The sequence below is a fragment of the Festucalex cinctus genome, chromosome 9, assembly GCF_051991245.1.
Source record: "Festucalex cinctus isolate MCC-2025b chromosome 9, RoL_Fcin_1.0, whole genome shotgun sequence".
Lineage (NCBI taxonomy): Eukaryota > Metazoa > Chordata > Actinopteri > Syngnathiformes > Syngnathidae > Festucalex > Festucalex cinctus.
The window spans coordinates 21,486,545-21,513,962 of NC_135419.1; the positions used below are offsets into that span (position 1 = coordinate 21,486,545).

Genomic DNA, 27,418 nt, shown 5'->3' on the forward strand with positions numbered 1-27,418 from the left:
TTTTAAGGAATCCAAGATTCCAAACAAGGTATTGAGAACATTATTTAATAATATATCCACTCTTGTCTTATAGAGATTCTATTTTAAAATCATTTTCCAAAGACATTATTTTCCTCAAAACCTAAACTTGCGTAACATGCTTTGAAAGCAGATATCTTGTTGAAAAGTTGAGGCCGGACCTAAAATCTACTTTGAAAGCTGAACTCTAAAGCGTGGCTTGAAACACGAATTTAAAAGCTCAATCTTCTCGAAAGAGGATAAAAAAAAGCGGCAGTTGTGTTGTGGTGTTGCTGTGGTTGACCAACAGGAGGCAGTCAGGAGCCCCCCCAAGTGAAGATCTTGGATGCGTGTGAGGAGAGCTCACTCTGCAAGGCAAAATGCAAAGGAGCCTAAGTTAACATTTGTGGGGAAAAAAAATCGAAGTCACATTTGCGTCTCATTTCCTCAACACGCCTGACGAGATGACGACAGCAAGATAGGACATCACGTCTTGTCACGTGAGTGCGCATGGCCCACTTTTGGGGCTTTCGTTCTTTTTTTCCCTTGTTTTTTTGGCGTTTGTGTTTTTCACTCAAATTGATTCAATCGTCCTGTTTTCAAGGCTGTGACATTAATTAAAAAAACAACAACTTTTTTTTCTGATTCATTGAAGGAAATAATTGAGAGATTGCTTGATATCTTGTTGAAATATTTTCAAATTATGAGAATACGTTTCAGTTGTGGCCGGACCGAGTGGGACATTATTTTACTTTGCGAATCTGTGCAGCGCGTCACCGGGAATTTCCCGACAGGAAGCAAAAGTGCACCTTTTAACGCCGTTACGAGTCTCCGCGTTTTTATTTATTTTTTCAGATTTTTTTTTTATCGTTGCTGTTTTCCACTGAAGAACCAATATAGAGACGGCGCTCATCCTGCTTGACATTTGTCTTTCTTTTTTTTTGGGAATTCCTGCATGCGGCTGAGCGAAATGACGTCACGGCTGCTTGTAACTGCAATGGCGGCGCCGCGCGTGTCAATCAAGTCGTCAGTTTGACACCAACGCCGAGAAGCGAACGAGCACCCAGGTAACGACTAAACTAACTCATTCACTAACTAACTAACTAGTAACGACACGCTTTTCGTTGCTGTGCGCTGTTGACGAACGTCGGGCGGCCAATGTTTTGACCAAAACTGGCCGTCGTTGAACGTCGTTCGCCGCTTCACTTCCTCGTTCAAGTCGCTTGGAAACTAACTTGAAAGTCGACATCGACCGTCCCCCCCAAAGTCGTCCAAAAGCATACGAACGTTTTTCCACGCGTGGAGGCAGACCACAACACAAAGGCGGGATGACCAAATTAAAGTTTTCAATTCGTTCATTGGGCGCGTTTGTGAGATTAAAAGTTTGAAAGGGTTCGACTCGCGGAAGGCGTCTCGAAAGTCGATTTGACTTCAGCATCATCTTCGCTTTGTTGTTGTTAGGCTCTGGATTTCAAGTTTGAATGAGATCGACTTGGACAAGATGAGGAAAAAAGGTTTACTGTAGTGGACCATATTTTATACTTGCACTTTAATAAAGACAAATATTTCATTGCATTGTATTTATTTCATGAATATTATTGTTGAAAATTCCTGCTTGGCTTGTACTGAAAATGAATGAATATGAATAAATACAATTTATTTCCATCAGTCATAAAAGAAAAAAGAAATAGCACACATGGGTTTATCATTAAAAAAAAAAAGAAATTGAAGCGATGAATTCAAATATCTCACCTAAATGATAATAAAATGAACCAAACATCAACTTACATTCTTCATCCATTTTCTTGACCACTTATTCCTCACAAGGGTCGCAGGCATCTATCTCAGCTGGCTCTGGGTAGCAGGCAGGGGACACCCTGGGCTGGTTGCCAGCCAATCGCAGGGCACACAGAGACGAACAACCATCCGCACTCACAAGCACACCTAGGGACAATTCGGAGCATCCAATTAACCTGCCATGCATGTCTTTGGAATGTGGGAGGAGACCGGAGTACCCGGAGAAGACCCACGCGGGCACGGGGAGAACATGCAAACTCCACCCAGGAAGGCCGGAGCCTGGACTCGAACCGGAGTCCTCAAAACTGGGAGGCGGACGTGCTAACCAGTCATCCACCGTGCCGCCACTTACATTCTCATATTTTTCAATAACTTGACTTTTAAACAAATGTTTAAATTGGGGGGGGGGATTGAATTGAAAAAATCTAGACTGACACACTGCTAAGTCATCAAGAAGATGATTCTACAATTTTACAGCGCTTCTAGAAATTTATTGATCTTTTAATGTAGTCCTCCATTTTATTCTGTCAAAATCCCTCAGAGGTTGTTATCTATATTATTTTATATTAAACATATTCTCTATGTGACTAGGGAGTTATTTATAATACAATTTATACATTATAAGTGCCATTTTATAAAATAAATGCATTATATTAATATATACATTAAATAATACTTTATTTATCTGGCACTTGTACTTAGCTCATAAAATTATTGCATTATTCAAGTTGTATTTTAAAATTGGTATTTCAAGTCAAGTTATCTTTTTTGATATACAAAAAGTCTTAGTTGTCACAAAGCACTTTACAAAAACACAAGATCAAACATTAACAATACAAGAGCAGCAATTTTTTTTCATTCCTACTGCATCTGCTTTGTTTGGAGCACTTGTAGATGAAAGAGGACAGCTGATCAAAGATGATCAACTCCACATTGATATCAAGAAAGTTGCATTGATTCCAAAATAAATCCTGTGCAAAATGTCCAGACAATAAAAAGAAATTATCATTTTTTTAACATTTGTAGCTTGTGCATTTAAATGTCACAATGAAGTCGTAAAACAATTGTAAACACGTCTTGTCAAGCACCCAACGATGCATCGCGTCAATGAACTCTATTTATTTATTTTTTAATTTTCTCTCCCTTTTTTAGGCAGGATGGCGGGAGACGACGAGCACTTCTTTCGTGTCAGCAGTCAGGTGCGTGGACAGCTGCCCGTTATGGGATTAAAAATAATCATCATGATTATTTTGGCAATAATTGAAATCACGATTATTAATTTTTTGGGGTACAAAAAAAAAATGTTTTAGCATTTAAAAATATTAAGATCAATTTTAAAAAAAACCACTATAATTATGTAAGTTCCTTTTGGACCAAACAAAATTAATAATATTTACGTATTTATTTATTTACATATTTATTTATGTAGTTATTTATGTTGGCAAAAACTTGGAAGTTGGGTTGCAGCTTGTGTAACTGTGCAGCACGTCAATCATTTATTTTTTTGGTACAAAAGAAAATATTTAAACAAATAAAAAATATTAACACAAATAAAATTATTTGAAACACTATATGCAAGTTACTTTTGGGTAAACAAAAATAATAAAAACAATAAATTAGTTATTTTAAAATAAAAAAGGTGTGAATGTATAAACGTAAACTCATGGGGTTTTAAATTCACTTTAAATTAATTAAAATTTAAAATGAGTTTTAGTGGGGTTTTTTTTTTCTTACGATGATGTTAATTTTGTAATTGTGGAGTGTAATAATTGTAATTGAATTTGGATGAATTGCACAGGCTGAGCTTGCGCTGCCGTTTGTTTTCAGTCGTCTTAGTTCTTATTGTTTTTTGTTTTGCGTCGTGGTCAGATCCTGGACACGCTGATGATGGAGCCGTCGTGGGATTTGCCGCAATTGCCGGCGGCGGCGGCGCAGATCAACCCGCCGTCGTCTGCCAGGACAGGTGAGCCCGGCTCCTCCCACTTCCTCCCACACAGGAAGTTGTGTGGAAGATGCACAACCCAGATTCATGTCATGATTTGATTTCAACTTGTTACTTTTCATATTTGAACTTGGAGCTGAAGATAAAATTATGTTTTTGTCACTTGACGCACAGCAAGTTTGTGTAAAAAAAAACAAAAAAAAAACAGAAGCCACATGTGAAAGTCAAGCGAAACTCTGCGGTGGCGGGAAAGTAAGTGAAAGAAGAGTTTCGTGACGCGGCAGGCGGGCGGCGTCCCTCCGCTCTCACTTCCTGTTTGCTCTTCACGCCGCCTTTACATTTTGGTGCCTGTGTGACTGACGTGCTCTCAAAAGTCCACTTTTGTTCAAAAAAAGTTTCTGTTGGAAAATCATTTCATTGCAGTCCACGCACTAACGACAACATCAAAGATGACCGTTTCCATGGAGACCACCACTTCCTCTTCTCCGTAAACAGACAGTTGAGCGCCACTGGTTAGCTTCATCCATCCAACCATCCAACCGTCTGTCCATTCGTCCATCCATCCGTTCGTTCTTCCGTCCATTCTTCCATCAATCCATTCGTCCATCCAACCATCCATCCTTCCATTCTTCCCTCTGTCATTCATCCATCCAACCATCCATTCATCCAGCCATCCACCCTTCCAGCCATCCATCCATGCATCCATCCATCCATTCACGCATGCATCCATTCATCCATCCATCCATCCATCCATCCATGCATGCATCCATCCATCCATCCATCCATCCATGCATGCATCCATCCATTCTTCCATCCATGCATGCATCCATCCATTCATCCAACCATCCAGCCATCTATCCATCCATCCATCCATTCATCCAACCATCCGGCCATCCATGTATCCATCCATTCATGCATGCATCCATCCATCCATCCATCCATCCATCCATCCATCCATCCATCCATCCATTCTTCCATCCATGCATGCATCCATCCATCCATCCATCCATCCATTCTTCCATCCATGCATGCATCCATCCATTCAGGCATCCATCCATCCATTCATCCAACCATCCAGCCATCCATCCCTGCACCATCCATCCATCCATTCGTACATCCGTACATTCATCCATCAGCCCATTCATCCATCAATCCAACCATCCATCCAGCTACACATCCATTCAGCCATCATCCATCCATTCATGCATGCCTCCATCCATCCATGCATCTATCCATCCATCCATTCATTAAGGGTGTCACGATTTCGATTTTTTATCGAAATCGATCGAAATTACGTCACGATTTCGAGCATCGAAATAGAAGAGAGGACACACGATTCGATGCCAACGTTCACGTTGTCGATAAAAAGACCACAGTTGCAAGATATGCTATGTGCGCGTACTGTACTCGGCCACGGTGTTACGCCCGGCTCGTCAAGGGGAAGGGAAGTAACACAATAACAGAAAATATAGAGTAGATAAACACGGGTCGACTTTAACATCTGAGTAGTTTTAATTGAAATTTCAGGCAGGGGTTTGACAAGGGAGTGAAAGTGGAAGGTGAACAAATAATAACCGCATTTGACAGAACTGACAGAACGGAGGAGAAACAACAATAACCAATAGGGGTATAATACACGGATACACAATAGCGTCGCGCTGGCACAGTCGTCCAATCGGAGTGTCGCGCTGGCACAGTCGTCCAATCGGAGTGTCGCGCTGGCACAGTCCTCCAATCAGAGTGTCGCGCTGGCGCATTCAAACTGAAGTACCATTATACGGGCACCAGCCGACACAAACACACACATACATACTAGGGGAGCGGAGCCGGCGGCGGGCCCGAGCCGCCAGCCGTAACAACGGGAAACACGACAAACATGACGGGACATTTACGCAGGCATCACAAAGATTTAGATTTATCAAATTCAACTAGAAGTGGGAAAACAACGGTCCAACCAACTATTTCATCCTCATTTACAGTGAAACTTCCACACACTTCAGCTCGCGCGAAACGCCAGATCCATAGGTCTATTTATAGCAGCAGACCTGCAGCCTTGGAAAACGCTGGATTCAAACATTTAATTAGTGTACTTGAACCACGCTACAGTATGCCCAGCAACTGTAAATGTTGGGATATAGTTTGTTCAGGCTGTATTTGTTCCATGACTTTGGATACAATATATTTTTTGTTGTTGTTGCACATTGCACATTATTTTAAGAGGAACGCACAGCACACTGTTGTAACCAAAAACAGTCAATAGATGGCAGGCACCCACTGTGACTTTTTGTTTTTGTTTTTTTATTTTTTATTTATTTTACACTTCAGTAAGAACAAGACGGTTAACTTTATATTGTAAATAAATTCTTTGAATTTGATCATTCCTGCCTAATGTCAATTATCATATATTACATAAATTTACACAAAAATAATATGGAAATTGCATCACCTATATGTAGCCGATCTTTTGAAATAAGATTTACTGTACAATGAATAGAACCAATGATCATAGACTAGCCTTAGCCTACAGAAGCATATGCCTCTGTGTTATAAAGTGGGGGAGCGGAAAAAAAAAAAAAAAAAAATCGAAAAAAAAATCGAATCGTGAGCCCAAAATCGAAATTTAAATCGAATCGTGGAGTTGGCGAATCGTGACACCCCTACCATTCATGCATCCATCCATGTATGCATCCATCCAACCATCCATCTATTTTTCCATCATCCATTCATCCATCCGTCCATCCATTCATCCATCCATGCATGCATCATCCAACCATCCATCTATTTTTCCATCATCCATCCGTCCATCCATTCATCCATCCATGCATGCATCATCCAACCATCCATCTATTTTTCCATCATCCATCCATCCATCCATGCATCTGTTCATGCAACCATCCGGCCATTAATCCAGCCATCCATCCTTTCATCCATCCACCAATCTATCATCCACCCATCCATCCATCAAGCAATCATCCATCCATCCAGATATCGATACTGACTTGGCATCGATAATATCGATATTTGGATCGATCTGCCCACCTCTAATGGAAAGACGAAAGTGAGTGGTTTGACAAACGTGAAAAATTTCCAAGTCACCATAATCGCGGATGTGCTGTGATGGGGAAATTGTTGGCAATCTATTTTTTATTTTTTTTTGACAAATGTGACGTTTGGGTTGCATGTTTTTGTTTTGTTTTGCAGAGGATGGCCCCTTCCTGCACATCCTGGAGCAGCCGAAACAGGTGTGTGCGTGCCAACAAAAACCCTTTTGTAAGCTTACAGGAACCCTGAAGAAAAGCAACAATGCCAAACAAGTGAACGTGTTCGTTTGTTGCGAGTGTGACCTGCTCACGTGACTTTTTTTTTTCTTTCTTTTTCCCCTTTTTTTCCTTCATTTAGCGAGGCTTCCGCTTCCGTTACGGCTGCGAGGGTCCTTCTCACGGCGGCCTGCCGGGAGCCTCCAGCGAGAAGAACAAGAAGACGTATCCCGCCGTCAAGGTAACCGGAACTGACTCCAAAAACCAAAGATTTTGATTGGCTGGTCGTCGTCATGGCAATTTTTTTTGTGTGTGTGTGGCGGCGCAGATATGCAACTACCAGGGTCCGGCCCGCGTGGTGGTTCAGCTGGTGACGGCGCTGACGCCGCTGCCTCGGCTGCACGCACACAGTCTGGTGGGCAAGCAGTGCGACAAAGGCGTCTGCGTCCTCGACGTCACCCCTAACGACGACAGCATCACGTACGCACGCACGCACATGCACATAGCCAGGGAAAAATTGTTTTGGATATTTTGGACTCTTTTTGTTTCTTCAATTCATTTTTTAGAGCAGGATTGTTACTTTTTGTGAGTTTTCATTTGGAGGGGCTGCTCGATTATGGATATAATAACGATTATTTTAGCAATAATTGAAATCAGGATTATTCAAACGATTATTTTTTTGGTACAAAACAAGAAAATGTATAAAAATATTAAGACCAATTAAAAAAAACTATAATTACGTAAGTTTGTTTTGGACCAAACAGAATTTATAATAATATATATTTATTGATGTTGGCAAAAAGTTGGAGTGCAGCATGTATGGGACGATCATTTATTTTTTCGTACAAAACAAGAAAATGTTTAAACATAAAAAATATTAAGACAACTAAAATTCTTTGAAAAACATAAATTATGCAATTTCTTTTTGGATGAAACAAAATGTATTAAATTAGTTATTTTAACTCATTCACTGCCTTTGACAAAAATTCAACCAACTCAAAAATTAGTATTAATCAGGGTTCCCGCGGGGTCTTAAAAAAAAAAAGTCTTAAAAAGTCTAAAATTCAGAAAGTTAAATTTTAGGCCTAAAATGTCTTAAAAAAACAGCCATATTTTCATCCTAGGTCTAAAATTTAATTTACCCAAGTCTAAAATTCTTACATCCGCTCCTTACATTCCGAGAAGTGTCTGCTCCCGTAGAAAGAAAGAAAAAGAACAAAAAATGTGCGTGTTGTGATGTTTCTATTATTTGCGTGCTCAAAGTGAAGGAAACATTTGAGGGGGTGCGTTTGCATTGCATTGCAATGTAGTTCAGGCGGGCGGGAGCGAAGGTGCGTGGGGCGATGCAAATGAGATGTTTGGTGAGATGTGACGCGCGCGGCTTGTTTTGCCGCGAGATACGACAACAGGAGGGGGAGGAATTATCGTTGTTGCTGTCTGCGGACATCCCGAGCTCAACATGTTAAGCTAACACTACCGGGACAAAAACAAACAAATGGGCAGGGTGGTGAATGACGAACTTGGCAGACCTGGGTTGGTATGCATTCACGTTTTTGTTTTTGTTACATTTGTTGAACTGTGTACCAAAACAACAGAAGACATCACCACTATTGATATTAGCCAAAGCATATTAGCACAGTGGTGGCCAGTTAAAGTTAATTGCGATGCTGAAACGTTTTCTTTTTCTGAGAGGACTTTTGCCATAATGTAAGTAGAAGCAAAGCAAAGCCCCTATCTCCGGTGTGCGAATGTCAATGAAGCGACTGCGTCCAGGGGTGTGAACATTGTACAGCTCCGGCAATGAAATGCTAGCGAGTAAAGCTAAACTTTTTTTTTTTCATTTCCTTTATTTAACCAGGCAAGAAACTCATTGAAAGTAACAATCGCTAATCCAAGAGTGATCTACAGACTTACAAAGCCCCTTAGCTATTTGTGTGAATGTAGTATTGTTAATTAGGGGGCTCGGTACTCTGTGCACTACCGGGTACTGTACAGTTTACGTTCCGGACTTTCCGCCAAGATATTGCAGTTAGCTTGTCTGAACGGAGAGTGTGGACAATTATTTTTAGCTAGTCAGAACGGAAAGTGTGATCAGTCAATTTGTAAGAAAATGGGTAAATGCCAGTTCAACAAGAACTGGCTCGAAATTCCCGACTTTTCCAGCTGGTTGGATGAGGTAGCCGGCGATAGGCACTCGGCTCGTTGCAAAGTTTGCAAAAAAGATAAAGTTGGGGACTTTGGGCGCGAATATGGCAAGGAAAGGCAAGTTTATTTGTTTAGCACATTTCATACACAAGGCAACTCAATGTGCTTTACGCAAGGAAAGGCAACACATAAGCATCAACAAACAGTAGTTAACATTGAGAGGAAGAAGAGTAAATAAAAATAGGGTACAAAATTTACTAGAAAGAACATACAATGACAATATTAAAACATTATTCAGCAAACTTTAAAACATTTAGCGTAAGGAAGTTTAAAATAATAAAAATAATTAAAAAAAAACTTATTAAAGCTGTTTAAAATAGGTTGTATGTATGTATGTGATTGTTGTGTACATTGTTTTGGGAACTGAAGTTCATCTTAGGTTGGTCATTGTCAATATTGTTTATTGCATTGTATATGTTGTATGCTTGGGCGGCACAGTGGTTGACAGGTTAGCACGTCCGCCTCCCAGTTCTGAAGACTGGGGTTCGAGTTCAGGCTCCGGCCTTCCTGGGTAGAGTTTGCATGTTCTCCCCTTGCCCGCGTGGGTCTTCGGTCGGTCGTGGAGTTGGTCTAAAAAAAAAAAAAAAAAAAAAAAAAAAAAAAAAAAAAAAAAAAAAAAAAGTCTAAAAAAGGTCTAAAATTTCACTGAGGGATTCCTGCAAGAACCCTGATTAATAATCGTTTGCGATTATGCTGATTTTGTAATTGTGGAGTGTAATAATTGAAATTGTAATTTAATTTTGATTAATTGCAGAGTGATTATGCTGATTTTGTAATTGTGGAGTGTAATAATTGAAATTGTAATTGAATTTTGATTAATTGCACAGCTTTTGGCACTGTTCATTTTAATTAATGTCCTGTTTTTTGTTTTTGTTTTTATCCAGTCAAGTGATGAATGGCCAAGATAATCAACAGATGAAAGAATTATTAAAATAATGGCGAAGTGAAGCGATTGTTATACGGATGATCAATACAGACGTGCATTGATATCCAAGTAAATGCAGTGAAATCAAATCTGAAAGCTCTCTTATATTGTGTAAACCAAATTTTATTTTTGTTGTAGTTTTATAAACCTGAGATGCAATTTCAGCTATTTTTGTTTTTTAAAAAGTGTTTTGATGTTGTGAAGTGAATGAGAGGTATTTTTCAATCAATTAGTCAAGTGTGGGAATGTTGCCGTTGCAGTTTCCCCAACTTGGGCATCCAACACGTGACCAAAAAGAACGTGGCCAAGACGTTGGAGGAGCGCATGTGCCAGGCCGTGCGCATGGGATACAACTTGGGGGTCGCCATCCACCCGGACGTCGACGCCCCTCGTCCCGATGCCCGCGTGCCCCGACAGCTCTCCGGTCCGTCGGCTCTTTCGTCCGCCTCGCTCACTACTCCAAAAAATTTCCATCTTTCAAATGTGTAGGCCTGGCTCTCAAATAGCGATATATCAAATGGATATTCCTTTTCATAGCCCAATATCGATTCATAAAACCATGAATCGATACTTTTAATACGGCGTTCTTTGTCCATAAATTAATATTCCAAACCTTTCTGAATCAATGGAATGGAATTGACTCCCTAGCCAGCCCTACCAAAATGTGTGAAAGGGGCTTGCTGAAAGCCGGGACGTCAGCCCGTCTCAAATATCCGTTGCTAAAAATGGGGGCTTTTGTTGCTAACTGTTAGCATGTGAATGGCATTTCCCATTCACGTTAGCGTAGAGCTAACGGGCTGCGTGTGTCAAATTCTCCTTTCCTGTCGAGGCCGGAACGGGCCGGCGATCCCCGCGCTTTTCCCGCGTTCCCCTTTCATGAGCTCGGACGTCGACACCTCTCGTCATGTTGTGTAACTTTGTGACCCGTTTGTGCAGATGTGCATCGCGGCGCCGTTGGCGGGGCGGCGTGCGTGCAGGCCAAAGAGATGGACCTGAGCGTGGTGCGCCTCATGTTCACCGCCTTCCTCCCCGATAGCGACGGCGCCTTCACCAGGCCGCTCCAACCCGTCCTCTCGCACCCCATCTACGACAGCAGTCAGTACACGCACGCACAGAGGCCAACAAAATGGTCACTTCTAAGCACAGTTATTATAGTTTGGGAATTTTTCATTTGAGTTTAGTTTTTGAAATGGAGTTGGTTTTAATTACCGGTAGTTTTAGGGTGGTTCTTTTAGTTTTTATTCGTTTGAGTTATTTCATAAATGCTTCATTTTAGTTTCAGTTTTAGTTTCTTTTTTTTAATGTGTATTACTTGTGCACAATATTTTAAAAAACAGCATAGGGGTGACATCATCTGAAGGTGCTTTTTGATTGGCTGCTGCGAGATGACGTCACTTCTGTATCACACACTTTCAAACGTATTCCATATTCTGGTTAATATCAAAATAAATCTACTTAAAATTACATTTAAAATGATCCCCGAAGGCTCATGCATTAAAATAATTTCCAAAGACTATGATTTTTACTATAGTTACTTTTAGTTTTGTAAACAAATGTAGTTTCAGTCTATTTTCGTTTTTTAAAAAGCATTTTAATTTTTTAGTTTATTTTAACGAAATTTTTTGCATTTTAGTTTTAAGTTTTTTTTTTAGTTTTACTTCACTAATATAACCTTGCTACCAAGAAAGATTACTTTGGAGAAAAAAGAAAAGGTCAATTTACAACAAGATTCATCTTTTTGAAGGAAAAGCCATTTTTATTTTATTTTTATTTTTTTCTAAAAAAAAAAAAAAAAAAAAAAAAGTAATGCAAGGTTACAAAACAGTGACGTACAATTTCATGTTTTATTTTTTAAATTAAAAATTGAGATTTTTTTTTCCCACAAAAAAAATAAGTATTTTCTTTTTTTTTTTCTTTTTTTTTCTAAATGGTTTGAATTTCCACTCGGATAAAATATTGGATAATTGCAGGCTGACGTCCCAAATGACGACTTCCTCCAAATTGAAAAGCTGCTCCTCACATTTCTCGACTTCTTACAAGAAGCACATCAAGTGAATTTTGTCAAGGAAAAAAAAAAAAAAGGGAATCATTTAATTTTTTCAAAGGAAAAAAAATCACAATGTTATTAGAGTAAAGTTGTCATTTTCCAAGCTAAAAAGTTGTTTGTATGAAATAAAAACAAGTCGTCATATTCCAAGAATGTCTGGTGAACAAGCAAGAAAACTGCAAACGTGTGTTATTTTCTGTAAAAGTTGAAATGTGTGCTGAAGGAAAATATCGACTCAACTGCCAATTTAGTTGACTAAAATTACTCCTTTTTCATTGATGAAAATGGCTCTTTTTTTTGTAATTCTTAATAACTTTTCACACTTTTACAGCTGAGTACACTCACATGTACAAAAATATGCATGTCATCAGAAATCCCTCCATTAATTAAAATAAAAAAATTCCCATAAAAAAAAATACAATAAAAAATTAATACAGTATAAACAATATGAGCATCATGCTAATTCCAAATTAAATATTAAATTGGGCCATTTGATTTTCGAAAATTGCCCTTTATTTTCGTTGACTAAAATTGGATTAAAACTAAAATACAATCAGATGACTAAATGACTAAAACTTGAATTCGTTTTAGTCAAAAGACTATAAAACAAAATTCAAATGAACTAAACTAAAATTGCTCTTTTTCATCTACTAAAATTGCTCTATTTTTGTTGACTAATATTGGATTAAAACTGAAATACAATCAGATGACGAAATGATGCCCACAACTAGAATTAATTTAGTCAAAAGACCAAAAAACTACAAGTATGACTCAACTCAAATTTGTTGTGAAAATGAACAGTGAGTGACTCTCGTTTTTTTTTTTTTTTGTCCCTCAGAGGCTCCGAACGCATCCAACCTAAAGATCGTGCGCATGGACCGCACGGCGGGCTGTGTCAGTGGCGGAGAGGAAGTCTACCTGCTGTGTGACAAAGTCCAGAAAGGTCCCGCCCACACGCACACACCAATCACCGAAAATCATGTCCATTGAGCGTTTGTGAGTGTCACGTGACCAAGCGTCCCGCGCGTGTGCATGCCACAGACGACATCCAGGTGCGCTTCTTCGAGGAAGACGACTCAGGTCTGACCTGGGAAGCGCTGGGAGATTTCTCGCCCACCGACGTCCACCGACAGGTACGAGTTTCGCAAAAAAAAATCTTCTGTTTATAAAAGTCAATATTGGAGTGTAAATGATTTGCATCGTTTTCCATCAATATCATACATGCTCATTTGCCATTTATTTTATTTCTGGTTTTTATTTATTAAGAGGATTTTACTTTGTTTTTACTAATTAATTAAATAGTTAATTTTCTTAATTCCTCAACAAAAAAATAAGAATTACGTTTATAAAAGTAAATATTGGAGTGAAAATTATTTGCATCCTTTTACCATCAATATCATACATGATCGTTTGCCATTAATTTATTTTATTTCTGTTTTTATTCTTTTGGGCTTGCACTCGACAAATACTCCGTATTAAATATTAGAACTTTCACAATTAATCAACAAGAATTGAAACTAAAATACAACCAGAAGACTAAATGATGATGAAAACTTTCATTAATTTTAGTCAAAAGACTAACTAAAACTCAATTAAAATTTTTTGTCAAAATGAACACTGGAAGTTAAACGTCGTGGAATAATCCGTTCATTGTGACGCCTCTAAAACTAAAAGCATTAAAAAAACAAAAAACAAAAAAAAAACAATGAAAATGAACAATCTTGCTGTAAGTTTTTAAAATAAAATAATCTTAACTCATTCACTGCCTTTGACAAGTATACTTGTCAATTGTATTTTTTAGAGCGGTGCTAAATGGGGGCGAATCTGAGCATGCTCCACTGTAAATATCAAACTTGGAAACAACTTTACTGATGCCCAACCACCGGTAGATGACATCATTGCCCCATTTTATAGGAAATAAACACAGTTTCAGAGTCCATGGGAGAAATGGCTGTATTTTGGCAAACCTACATTTTTCTGCTGTCAATTATAAAAGAACGGGACGGGACAAAAAGTAGGGAGTCTATTCTGTTATTTGGTAGATTCGGTTTATATATAATTATTTAATGGAATATGACGTGAGTATTGGAAATGTAAAAATTTTCTATAATGACTGGCAGTGAATGAGTAAATAATCTTTTTTTTTTTTATTGTTTTTTTTTTTCTTTTTTTGTATTTTTTTCTTTTATTTCAGGCAATAACAAAGCACACATTAGGTGTCAGGTTCCACAAAAAAATAAAATAATAACAATCTTGCTGAATGCGAGCTGAAGCAATCAAAGAAACCAAAGTGGAAGCAAGCGAATGACAAAGTGCGGCAAATGTCAACAATGTATTATGTCAACAACCCCGGTAACCATGGCGACATGCAACGTTGTTTTGGCCAGTTTGCCATCGTGTTCAAGACGCCCAAGTACCGCGACCAGAATCTGCAGAAGCCCACATCGGTCCTGGTGCAGCTCAAGAGGAAGTCAGACGGTGAGACCAGCGAGCCCAAACCCTTCACGTACCACCCGCAGATCATCGGTACCGAGTTTGCGCCGCCGATTTAACAAAAGTCGTACGTACGATGTGGCGCGCCGTCACGTCTTGTGCGTACGTGTAGACAAAGAGGAGGTGCAGAGGAAGCGTCAGAAGACGTTGCCCAACTTCCAGGACTTCGGCGGCAGCGGCGGTCTGTACCGAGGCGGTCCGGGAGCGGCGGGAGGACCCGGTTCCGCCGGAGGAGGTAAAAAAAAAAAAAAAAAAGCAACGTCATCAAGGGCTGACAGATGTTTTTTTTTTTTTTGGCTTCCCTTGGCCAGGTTACTTCCACGGTTTGTCCACCTTCAACTACGGGGGAGGAACCGGAGGCGGAGCTTGTCCCGGCGGCTACATGGCGGGCCTTGAAGGAGGCGGAGTCAAACGTGGTGAGAATCGCCTGTCGAGTGGGAAGCGAAACGGCGGGAATTGTTTCTCCTTTACAAAACGTGAAGACCCAATTTGAACTTTTTTATTTTATTTTTTTTCACTTCTTGCTTCCACATTGCTTGACTGATTGAAATGGTTTGACTAAAACATTTCCAAGGCAACCGTTTGGAATTGTAAGAATGACTGTGAAAAATGAAAGTGGGCTTCTTTCAGGAAGTTGTGCTGGCGACTTGCCAGACGACGACAACGACGACGACGACGCAGATCCCGACGACGACTCGGCGGCGGCAAGCTGCGGGCCCGCCTCGCCCGTTTTCCTGTACGCCGCCACGGGCGACGCGGCGTACCTGCTGGCCTCGCAGCTCCCCGCGATGGCGGCGCAGGACGACGACGGAGACACGTGAGTGCGCCGCGTTGGTGGCCGGCATCTGTCCGTCCGTCGGATGTCGGGGTGGTGACGTTGAGTGTGCACGTGTGTGTGTGCCAGGGGACTCCACCTGGCCGTCCTCCACGGCCAGCAAGCGGCGCTGGAGAGTCTGACGCGGGCGCTGCCGCCGGAGGACCCGATTCTCAACGCCAGGAATCGACTCTATCAGGTGAGACACGCGACATCGCCATCAAGTTGAGTCGAGGGAACACGTTGGACAGGTCGCCAACAGGGTTACAAGAGTTTGGAGCTTTTTAGTTTCTTCATTTTATTTTTTTGCAAAGGTTTCAATCTTAACAAAATGTTTCATTTCAATTCAGTTTGATTAATTTTGGTAATCGTTTGGGTTTTTTTGTTTTGTTTTTGTTTTTATTAGGGATGTTCGATACCACTTTTTTTCAGACCGATACCGATACTGATACTCAGACCCTCAGTACTCACCGATACCGATACCAACTGCCGATACCAGTAGTACATTTTGACAAATAAAAAAAAAATCACGAAAAGCTATTTTTAAACAAACATATTTTCTTTAATTTTGACCAAAAAAAGCAGCACAATTCACTCTTCAATAGTCTTAACGCTCAAAATAAAACACAAAAATGCTCTTTTAGTTTAAGGTTCACAATTTTGAAGTATTTCCAAACCGGTGAAGTTTTGGTGAAAAACTGCTGCAAGCTAGCGCCAGTTACAGGCAAGGAGGACTCACTTAACATCTTCCCCCTCTGCCATCGGTCGTTTGTATTCGTCTGCGTCACGAGTACTCGAGTACTTGAAAAAAGGCTGGTATCTGCCCGATACCGATACCAGGTATCGGTACTCGCCCATCCCTAGTTTTTATTTATGTAGGACAGTATTTATGTAAGTGCACAATTTAAAAAAAAAAAAAAAAAAAAAAAAAAAAAAAAAAAAAGAGGTCACATCAACTAATCAATTGTTTGTTTGTTTTTTAAATATATGTAGGACAGTATTTAAGTGCAAAATTTAAAAAAAAAAGTCACATTGATAACTAATCAATTGTTTTTTTGTTTTTTGTTTAATATATGTAGGACAGTATTTAAGTGCAAAATTAAAAGAAAAAAGTCACATCAACTAATCAATTGTTTTTTTTTAAATATATGTTGGACAGTATTTAAGTGCAAAATAAAAAAAAAATGGGTGGCATCAACAATTTATCTTTTTTTTTTTAAATATATGTAAGACAGTATTTAAGTGCAAAATAAAAAAAAAAAAGTCACATCGATAACTAATCAATTGTTTTTTTGTTTAATATATGTAGGACAGTATTTAATTGCAAAATTAAAAAAAAAAGTCATGTCAACTAATTGTTTTTTTTAAAAATATATGTAGGACAGTATTTATTTAAGTGCAAAATAAAATAAAAAAATTGGGTGGCATCGACAATTTATCTTTTTTTTTTTTAAATATATGTAGGACAGTATTTAAGTGCAAAAAAAAAAAAAAAAAGTCACATCGATAACTAATCAATTGTTTTTTTGTTTAATATATGTAGGACAGTATTGAAGTGCAAAATAAATAAAAAAAAAAGAGTCACATCAACTAATCAATGTATTTTTTTTAAATATATGTAGGACAGTATTTAAGTGCAAAATAAAAAAAAAATTGGGTGGCATCAACAATTTATCCTTTTTTTTTTTAATATATGTAGGACAGTATTTAAGTGCAAAATTTAATTAAAAAAAAGTCACATCGATAACTAATCAATTGTTTTTTTTGTTTAATATATGTAGGACAGTATTTAAGTGCAAAATAAAAAAAAAAAGTCACATCAACTAATCAATGTATTTTTTTTTAAATATATGTAGGACAGTATTGAAGTGCAAAATTAAAAAAAAGTCACATCAACTAATCAATTTTTTTTAATATATGTAGGACAGTATTTAAGTGCAAAATATAAAAAAATTGGGTGGCATCAACAATTTATCTTTTTATTTTTATTTTTTAATATATGTAGGACAGTATTTAAGTGCAAAATTTAATTTAAAAAAATTAGGTCACAACAACTAATCAATTGTTTTTTAAGTTATTATTTAAATGCAAAGTTTTAAAAAAAAAAGGTTGCATTGACAACTAGTCAATTGTTTGTTTTTAATATATGTGGGACAGTATTTAAGTGCAAAATAAAAAAAATAAAATAAAAAAAGGTCACATCGACAACTAATCAATTATCAAATGAATCAGTAATTTTTGTGATAATCAAATGATGATTGGAGATCTAAACTTGTCCAAGTTTTCAGAATTTCAACTTGTGAAAAGGATTTGTGATCAATTATCTTTGTGCTAAATCCAAATCAGACCTCTGCAAAAATCTGCTTTGATCAGGAAAACATTTTTGCCGAGTTTTTCTGACTGACGCAGACCAAAACCCGTTTATGAAATGACAATTTGTTTACATGTGTGCCCTTTTCACTTTTCATCGATAACTGTCCAAAAAATTAATGGATGCATTGTTAGTTGTCAAGTGACTCCGCCCCCTCCCACTTTTTTTGGTCAGACGGCCCTGCACCTGGCGGTGACGATGCAGCAGCCGGCGGCGGCGCAGGCGCTGCTGGCAGCGGGCGCCGACCCCACGCTGGGCGACGCGCGCGGCGACACGCCGCTGCACTTGGCGGCGCGCCGGGGGCGGGGCCACATGCTGCGCCTGCTCTTGCGCCACGACACCATCAGACGCAACGTCAACGCCTGCAACGCCGACGGTACGCAAACGACAATTCATCGCACTTCATTTACAATTTCAAATATTACACGCCACAATTACACAATCGGAAAAAAAGGTTATTAATACTGATTTTGAATTTAATAAATATTGTTTTTTATAAATGTTATAAAATTAAAAATATATATTAAATGTATACATTTTCACCTTCTTTGAATTTTTGTTTTAGAATAACTAATTTAATCAATTTTGTTTCATCCAAAAGGAACTTGCATAATTGGTGTTTCAAAGAAATGTATCTGTCTTAACGATTTTTACGTAATTTTACAAAAAATAAATAATTGTCCTCATCGTGATTTCATTTATTAGCAAAAAAATCGTGATGAATATTTTCTTTGTAATTGAGCAGCAATTACAATTTCAATTATTACACTTCACAATTACATAATCGGCAAAAAATTTATACTATTTTTGAATTTAATAAATATTATTTTTATACATTTTTAATTAAAATATTAAAACTATTTATATTGAATGTAAACATTTGCACCTTTTTTAAATATAAAATAACTAATTTAATCAATTTTGTTTAATCCAAAAAGAACTTGCATAATTGGTTTTTCAAAGAAATTTTTGTCTTAACAATTTTTACGTTGAAAAATGTTCTTATTTTCTACCAAATATTAAATAATTGTCCTCATTGTGATTTCATTTATTACCAAAATAATCATGATTAACATTTTCTTATTACACTTCACAATTACATAATCAGCAAAAAATTTTGCTAATTTTGAATTTATTAAATTTAAAATGAAATTTTGCACCTTTAAATTTTAAAATAACTAATTTAATAAATTTTGCTTCATCCAAAAGGAACTTGCATAATTGCTTCTTCAAAGAAATTGATTTGTCGTTTCTAATTTTGAATTTAATAATTACAATTTTGTAAATTTCAAATTAAAATATTAAAACTATTCGTTAAATGTATTCATTTGCACCTTTTAAAAAAATAAAAATAAAATAACAAATTTAATCAATTTTGTTTCATCCAAAAGGAACTTGAATTAGTGTTTATAATTGAGCAGCAATTACAATTTCAATTATTACACTCCACAATTACATAATTAATCGGCAAAAAAAGTTTGAAGTTTATTGAACACACATATATATATATATATATATATATATATATATATATATATATATATATATATATATATATATATATATATATATATATATATATATAAACACATAAACAAATAAAAAGTAAAAAGTAAAATAAAAAACATCCAATAAATGTCAATTTATACGTTCAAGGGAGTAGGAAGAAGTTGAAAACGTATCCAGTCCTACCCCTTATTCTTCGTATCCTATCACTTATTTCATATTTGATACAATAGATTACATTTTAATAAAAGAAAATATATAATCCTACTCATATAGCGTATGCAAATAAAATTAATAGAAATACACAATAATAATACATCAACATACTCATGTATACAATTCTCATTACACTCATATTGATACATCAAAGAGAAGTAAGTAAATAAATAAATCATTTCTACAATTTTTTTTAACTCATGTCTGATTTAAATAATAATATTGAACTTTGCTTTTAAACATTTTTTTAAATTCAACAAGTGAATTACATCTTTTCAGGTCAGTTCCCAAGTTATTCCACAAATGAACTCCTTTAACGGAGACACACCTTTGCTTAATATTTGTTCATGTTTTGGGATTTTTGTACAGGACTGTGTCTAATTTCAAACAACTTTTGAGAACTGTGGCAGAGTAGATTGTTGTATACTTTGTACATTATTTGTGCTATTTTAAACTCAACCAAGTCATAAAATTTCATTGTATTTAATTGAATAAATAGTGGATGTGTTGATTCTGTATATTTTGATCGATTAATAATCCTTATGGCTCTTTTTTGCAATTTAAAAACAGGGTCGGTATTTGTTTTATATGCATTTCCCCAAATTTCCACACAATAGGTCAAGTATGGTAATAATAATGTATTATATAATGTATATAGTGAATTCATGTTCAGGACCTCGTTGGTTTTATAGAGTATCCCTATGATTTTTGACATTTTCCTTTTAACATTTTCTATGTGTGGCTTCCAACATAATTTATCATCAATAACTACTCCAAGGAATATATTTTCATACACCCTTTCTATTTCAATTAAATTCACCATAATTTTGACTTGATGAGTGATTGGTCTAGTGCCAAAAACTATGAACTTGGTTTTATTTAAATTTAATGATAATTTGTTCATGTCAAACCAATTTTTTATTGTATTTAATTCATACTCCACAGTAGTCAGAAGCTGCTTCAAGTTGTCTCCAGAACAGTAGAGAGTTGTATCATCAGCAAACAAGACACTTTTGAATATTTTTGAGACACAACAGATATCATTCATATACAATATAAATAATTTAGGGCCCAGCACAGACCCCTGAGGAACTCCATGAGTAATCTTCAAGTGTTTTGAATTTGTATTATTAAACTGCACATACTGATATCTATCATCCAAATAACTTTTTATCCATTTATATGCTAAGCCTCTTATACCATATTTCACTAATTTATTAATTAATATAGAATGGTCTATCGTGTCAAATGCTTTCTTTAGATCCATAAATATCCCAACAGTAATTTTTTTATTGTCTATGTTGGTAGATATTGCTTCTACAAGTTTCATGACTGCCATTGAGGTGGTCCATTTTTCTCTAAACCCATATTGATTTTCACTTAAGAGCTTATGTTTCTCAATAAAGTTGTCAAGTAGGTATAACAACAATTTTTCTAGAATTTTTGAGAACTGTGGCAACAATGATATTGGTCTATAATTACTAAATATATGTCTATCACCACTTTTGTAAATAGGATTGACTTTTGCTATTTTCATTTTTGATGGAAATATACCAGTTCGGAAAGACAAATTGCAAATATATGTAAGAGGTTTTACAATATATTCTATAATACTTTTTACTAGTGTCATATCAATATTAAAAAAGTCGGTGGACTTTTTATTTTTTAATGTTTTTACAGCATTTAATACTTCTATATCATTAACACCATTAAGGAACATAGCGGATGAATTATTTACAACGTACTTATCTATTTCATGTTTATTTCTTATCTCTGGGATTTCATTTGCCAAATTACTACCCACATCAACTAAATATTCGTTGAAGTTATTGGCTATGTCTCAAATTTTATCAATTACAATATCTTTGTCTTTTATAAAGTATTCTGGATAATTTGTTTTTTTAGATCTATTTTTAATTACATCATTTAGTATTTTCCATATTTCTTGCATATTGCTTTTATTCTGCTCTAATAATGCATGGTAATGATCTTTCTTACTTATGCGTATAATAGTTAATAATTTGTTTTTATAGGTCTTATACTTTGTTTCAGCTTCCATAGTTCTTGTTTTAAGAAATCTTTTATATAAAATATTTTTCTTTTTACATGCATTTTCTATCCCCTTTGTCATCCATGCCTTATTTGGACCTTTATACTTCCTTTTAATTTGAACTATTGGACAGTGTTTATTGTATAAGAGGTTAATTGTTGACTGAATATGCAGTGTTAGGATCGTTTTTTAAATAGAGCTCAGACCAGTTGTGCTTTTCTAGGTCCAGCTTAAAGGCAGCCATGAACCTAGGTGTTGTTAATCTTTTTTCAATCGTGTAAGTTGACGGCTTCATCATTTTTTTATCAAAATAATCATGGAGAACTGCAAAAGATTGTTAAGGCCTCAGTATGCTTCTGCGAGAGGCTCGCGTCGAGGCGTCACGTTGGAGCTCCGCTCGTGCGTTTGCCTTCCGACTTGTGCGCAATACACATCGGTGTCTGCTGGAGTTTCACACCAAGTCCCGCTGTCACTATGGCTGGGCCGCCACAGAGTGGCGATTCCTCTGCATTTTATGACGGATTCAGGAAGTTCAATTTAATTCAGAAACACGAAACAAAGCCGGGGGGAGAGTAAGTTCATCACCGTGGCAATTAATTATTGCCAATTTGCACCGGTGTCGGCCGTAAACTCGCCAAAACACAACAGCCGTGCGCTTAGCGAACACAGCTTTTTATTTTTTTATTTTTTTGTTATTGTTGTTTTCCGCCTCTCGTCCCAGGCACATATCCACATGCACAGCCGTGGTCTCCGAGCAGGGAAGTCGATTTGCGCCGCCAGTTGCCTTCACGGAAGCTATCTGGGCGGGGGGCGGGGAGAGAGAGAGAGAAAAAAAAGAAAAAACGCCATCGAACGGACCAATCAGAAGCGAGCGACGCCCCGCCATCAACGTGCGTCCAAGGATTGGCGACGTGTGCACGTCGGCCGGCCACGAGCGACGCAGCACTTAAAATTCATGGCTCCCGTCGATCATGTGATCGACGGCGCTCATCGACGCGAGAGCAAACGTGGAGGCATAAATTAGGCTTTAATGCTAATTTTGAATTCAATATTTAAATTGTATAAATTTTAAATTAAAATATTAAAAAAAATATATTAAATGTATACATTTTAATCAATTTTCTTATTAAGTGAATTAGATTTTTGTCTATTTTTTTAATATATATTATTTTAGATTTGACAAAATCATATTTTTGTTCATGAACCATGGATTTTAGTCCACTTTTAATGAAATGAAGTACATTTTCATCTTGTTTTTTATTTATTTATTTATTATATATTTTTTTATTTTATCTTATTTATTTATTTATTTAGTCAGACTTTTTGTTTATTGTCAAGGCTTTTAGTCGAGTTGTGTTTTTGTCCGTTGGAAAATGTGCGTTGATGAAATTATTTTTGTTAACGAAATGAATGCTAGCATCGTTCAGTTTGTTCAGTTTCGCCTTGAAAGACCAAAACATTGACTTGTCGTCCCATAAATGTCATATGTTTGATTGTTTTTGTACGTGGAACGAGGAAAGCGCCGTCCAGCATTGTGATTGGCTTGTCGCCGGCAGGCCTGTGCGCCATCCACGTCTGTGTGACGGCCAATCAGCTGCGGTCCCTGCGGGAGCTGCTGGAGGGCGGGGCCGACGTGGAGGCTCGGGATCGGGGCAGCGGGAGGACGGCCCTCCACCTCGCCGCTGAGGCCGACAACGTGTCGCTCGCCGGCTGCCTGCTGCTGGAGGTAAACTTGGGCGTCGTTGTCGTCGTGACGAGGTCGTCTCATTGCTGGCTTTTGTGGTCGCCAGGGCAATGCCAAGGTGGACTGCTGCACCTTCGACAGCTCCACCCCGCTACACATGGCCGCCGGGCGGGGCTCCGTCAAGATGACGGCGCTGCTCATGGCGGCAGGTACGCACGCACGCCAAAGTGTCCGTGTGGCGCGGGTGAGAGCGGTTGTGTTGACTCTGGTCACGTGCGTTCAGGTGCAGATCCTCGCAAGGAGAACCTGGAGCCGCTCTTCTACAAGGATGAAGATGATAATGATGACGACGACGAGGGCTACGTTCCCGGGACCAGCCCCATCAACGTGGCCGCGTCCGAGCAGGTACACCCGCCGCCCACCCACTCGCTTTCCCGGCCAACGAGATGATTTCCGTCGCGCCCGCTTGCCGTCGAGCAAACGGCTTGAAGTCATTTGAGATTTTGCTTGTTTCCCAACAATGTTGCCACCCAAACTTCGACGACGTCATGGGACGATGATGTCATCAATGTGCTTTGCGTGCATCGGCAGGTGTTGGAGCTTCTCAACGGCCGCCAGTACCGACCCAAATGGCCCGACGTGGCTCTCCCGCCGCCTCATGCTCACCTCCTGGAGGGACGTTCAGGTGCGCAACACACAAGCCGTGTCAGTCAATCAATCAAGCAATCAAATCAATCAAGCAATCAATCAAGTAATCAATCAAGCAAGCAATCAATTAAGGAAGCAAGCAGTCAATCAGGCAATCAATCAAATCAGGCAATCAATAAATCAAAATCGATCTAGCAAGCAGTAAATCAAGCAAGCAAGCAATCAATCAATCAATCAGTCAAGCAATCAACCAATCAAGCAAGCAATCAATTAAGCAATCAGGCAATCAAGCAAACGATCAATCAATCAAATCAGGCACTCAATCAAATCAGACAATCAATTGATCAAATCAGTCAAGCAAGAGATCAATCGATCAAGCAACCAATCAATCAAGCACTCAATCATTCAAGCAATCAAGCAAGCAATCAATTAAGCAATCAGGCAAACAGTCAAGCAAGCGATCAATCAAGCAAGCAATCGATCAAGCAACCAATCGATCAAACAACCAATCAATCAAGCACTCAATCAAGCAAGCAGTCAATCAAATCAGGCAAGCAATCAATCAAATCAAGCAAGCAAGCAATCAATCAACCAATCAATCAACCAAGTAACCAATCAATCGATCAATCAATCAATTGATGCCCCATTTGGAAGTGTATTGTCCAAATTTGTAATTGTCTGCAATGGTCATGCGTGATATATGAGCACACGCGATCGTGCGTGTTTGTCGGCGTCTCGAAGACACGTTTGACGTTGGTTTTTTGTTTTTGTTTTTGTTTTTTTGTGCGCGGCAGTCGGACCGGAGCGTCTGAGCGCCTCGCTGATGACGGCGCTGCACGCCGCCGTGGCCGCCGACGACCGCTGGGAGCAGTTGTCGGATGCACTGGGCCTGGGGGTCCTCAAGGCCGCCTTCGCCGTCAGCTCGGACCCCGTCCGCACGCTCCTCCACTCCTTCCAGGTAAGTCACGCACTCACATCAACATGCTGCGTGCCTGTTTTCATCTTTCCTGTATTTGGTTTGAATGTACATATTGGTCAATGTATTAGTTTTGTGATGGAAATGTCATTTGAACTTCATAGTAATTTTTGCGAGGGTGACATTTACGATTTGTCCCGGAACTGCAGATGAAAAAATTCTGGCATATTTACAGAAATGTTTATTCATATGTACTGTCCCTGATACTAATCAATGTATTTAAAAATAGCATTGATTGAATTGATTTTTCAAGTCTTTTGGTGAAAAGAAAAAGGGCCAAAGGTGAGTAAAATCAGTTGAAAATTAAGAGAAATCATTCAAAAAATGTGTTGAAAATGGTGAAGTCCAAAGCAGCCAACACTTTTGAATTGTCATTCAACAGAATTATCAAACAAAAACAAAAAAACTTTTGAGGCGGCAAAAAAACAGGTATTATTATTTTCTTTTCTTGCTCGGGTTCGACTAAATGGAACCAATTTGGGTTCCAAAGCTTTGCGCTTTGTCACAGATTGCATTTTGACAAATGGATTTTTGGATTATTTATTTTATTTTAATTTTTTTAAGTGTATTACTCTCTGCTACTTTTCAGTAATGTGGCACCAGGGTTTTTTTCATTTGAGTTAGTTTTTATTTCGTTTTGAATTTAGTTTTTTAAATGGAATTCGTATTCCGTTAGTTTTTAGTAGTTTTAGTTATTTAATAACATATGTTTCAGTTTAGTTTTAGTTAGTTACAGTATCAGTTTTAGGTTTTTTTTGTGTATTCCTTGTGCACAATATTTAACAAAAACAGCATGCGAGCGACGTCATCTTTTGTTACTTTTCTATTGGCTGCTGCTCGATGATGTCACCAATGTGTGACACTTTCTTTTCACCTTATTGCAAAATTAAAGTTCTTATAATCATGTTTAAAATCATCCCCAAAGGCTCATGCATTCAATTAATTACCAAAGATGAAAACGAAGGACATTTTTGCTGTAATTATAATTAGTTTTAGTGAGTTTTTTTTAACATAAAATGTAGTTTCAGTTGGTTTTTGTTTTTTTAATAGGCATTTTCACTTTTATTTGTTTTCGTTAATTTTAATTAGTTTTCTAAACATAAAATGGTTGGTTTTCATTTTTAAAAACTTTTTTTTCTTTATTTTGTTTACAACATTGTTTGTTGAATTTTAGTTTTATTTTTTTCCTTAGTTTTGGTGAACTCGCATAACCTTGCACCTTCCATGTTCGGCACGCGTTTACTACAGGTGAAGTCCACATGAAACATGTTGTTGTTGCGTGTGTTTGAGGCGTGCGGCAGTACGTTGCAAGACCTGGCAGCTGCTCTGACATCCGTCGGCTCGCGCAGAGCACTGAGCGTCCTGGAGGAGGCGCTGCGTTGCCGGGAAGAGCAGACAGCGGCAGGTGAGCAAAAAGCCGAATGCATTTTATTTTATTTTTTTCACGTCTCCGTGGCAACCACCACCCAACCCGAGTCTCCGCCTCTTTCGCGACCATCCAACGGGACTTCCTGACACCTCCCCGCAGGCGGCGACGGCGCGCCGTGCGCTCAGCTGGACCGCCTTAAGGCGGACGGATGTCCGGACAGCGACGACACGTGCGACAGCGGACTGGAACTTTCCGTGGCGTGACTTTGGGAGCACTCACTGGGAGATCCTTATCGGCCAACATTGAAACAACAAACAATTGAAAACATGTTCCAATTTGAACTTGACGCACACTCACCTGGTCGTCCTTTTGAAGCATAAACAGGAAGTGGACATCATCCAGCCACTCGCCCTGAAAACAAAATGGAGGCGTTGTGGACGTCAACGAGCGGCAGACTGCGTTGGACATCTTTGGCCGTTGGTGTGCGTGCGCACGCCCGACGGGGACAGGAAGTCACCTGACCTTCAACTCGTCATCCGTCACGCGCTCAGGAAGTAAAGCTCTAAACTTGCAGACTTCAGCAAGCACACTTGTTTAAAAAAAAAAAAAAAAAAAAAAAATGTATTTGTGCAACATCTACAGATGCTGTCAGATTCTCCTACAAGATGTCTCCAACTTGTTTGTTTTTTTAAGTTTGTTTTTTGTTTTTTTCCATGCATCCAGACCACTGACCTGTATATAAGACTGGATAGCCGATAGCCCATACACGCCAGTGCAAGCCGTTGAAGTCACAGGGCGGCCATCTTGTTACTCCCACCTAGTGCTGTACGTACAGATGAGATGCATACAGCTCAGAAGCATTTAGTAGAAGACTGGATAATTTCTACATGTATTTAAAGGGATAGTTGGGATTTTTTGACATGAATCTCTATTTCATCCTAACCATTGTGTGCAATCAGCACTGACATACCCTTGATAGTGTTGTGTGAGACGAGTTCTGGTCTGGTGTTTGACGAGAAGAAAATAGTCTGACGAGTTGGCTGGGGTCACCTAAATAAAGCGTTTTTCTTCTAAAACAATTTGTGTTCAAAAGAGTGATACATTTGCATCACAATACTCTC

General features: G+C 38.1%; 1 protein-coding gene across 2 annotated transcripts; it reads left to right on the plus strand.

The window, feature by feature from the left end:
• Positions 1-514: 514 nt before the first annotated feature.
• nfkb1 (nuclear factor of kappa light polypeptide gene enhancer in B-cells 1) lies at positions 515-27,381 on the plus strand. 2 transcript variants are annotated; one of them, XM_077531872.1, is made up of 22 exons: positions 515-1,064; positions 2,947-2,993; positions 3,664-3,757; positions 6,938-6,978; positions 7,136-7,234; positions 7,322-7,473; positions 10,384-10,547; positions 11,060-11,218; positions 13,009-13,113; positions 13,212-13,303; positions 14,558-14,648; positions 14,776-14,898; positions 14,975-15,079; positions 15,294-15,480; positions 15,568-15,676; positions 18,023-18,224; positions 23,177-23,346; positions 23,411-23,513; positions 23,588-23,709; positions 23,896-23,988; positions 24,728-24,910; positions 26,219-27,381. In XM_077531872.1, exons 2-22 carry the CDS (start codon positions 2,952-2,954, stop codon positions 26,441-26,443), a joined length of 2,661 nt encoding a protein of 886 aa, XP_077387998.1. In that variant the 5' UTR covers positions 515-1,064; positions 2,947-2,951; the 3' UTR covers positions 26,444-27,381. The 2 variants fall into 2 exon arrangements, with proteins under 2 accessions (XP_077387998.1, XP_077387996.1); XM_077531870.1 differs by having other exon boundaries at positions 14,558-14,696; positions 26,219-27,379.
• The last annotated feature ends 37 nt before the right edge of the window (positions 27,382-27,418 follow it).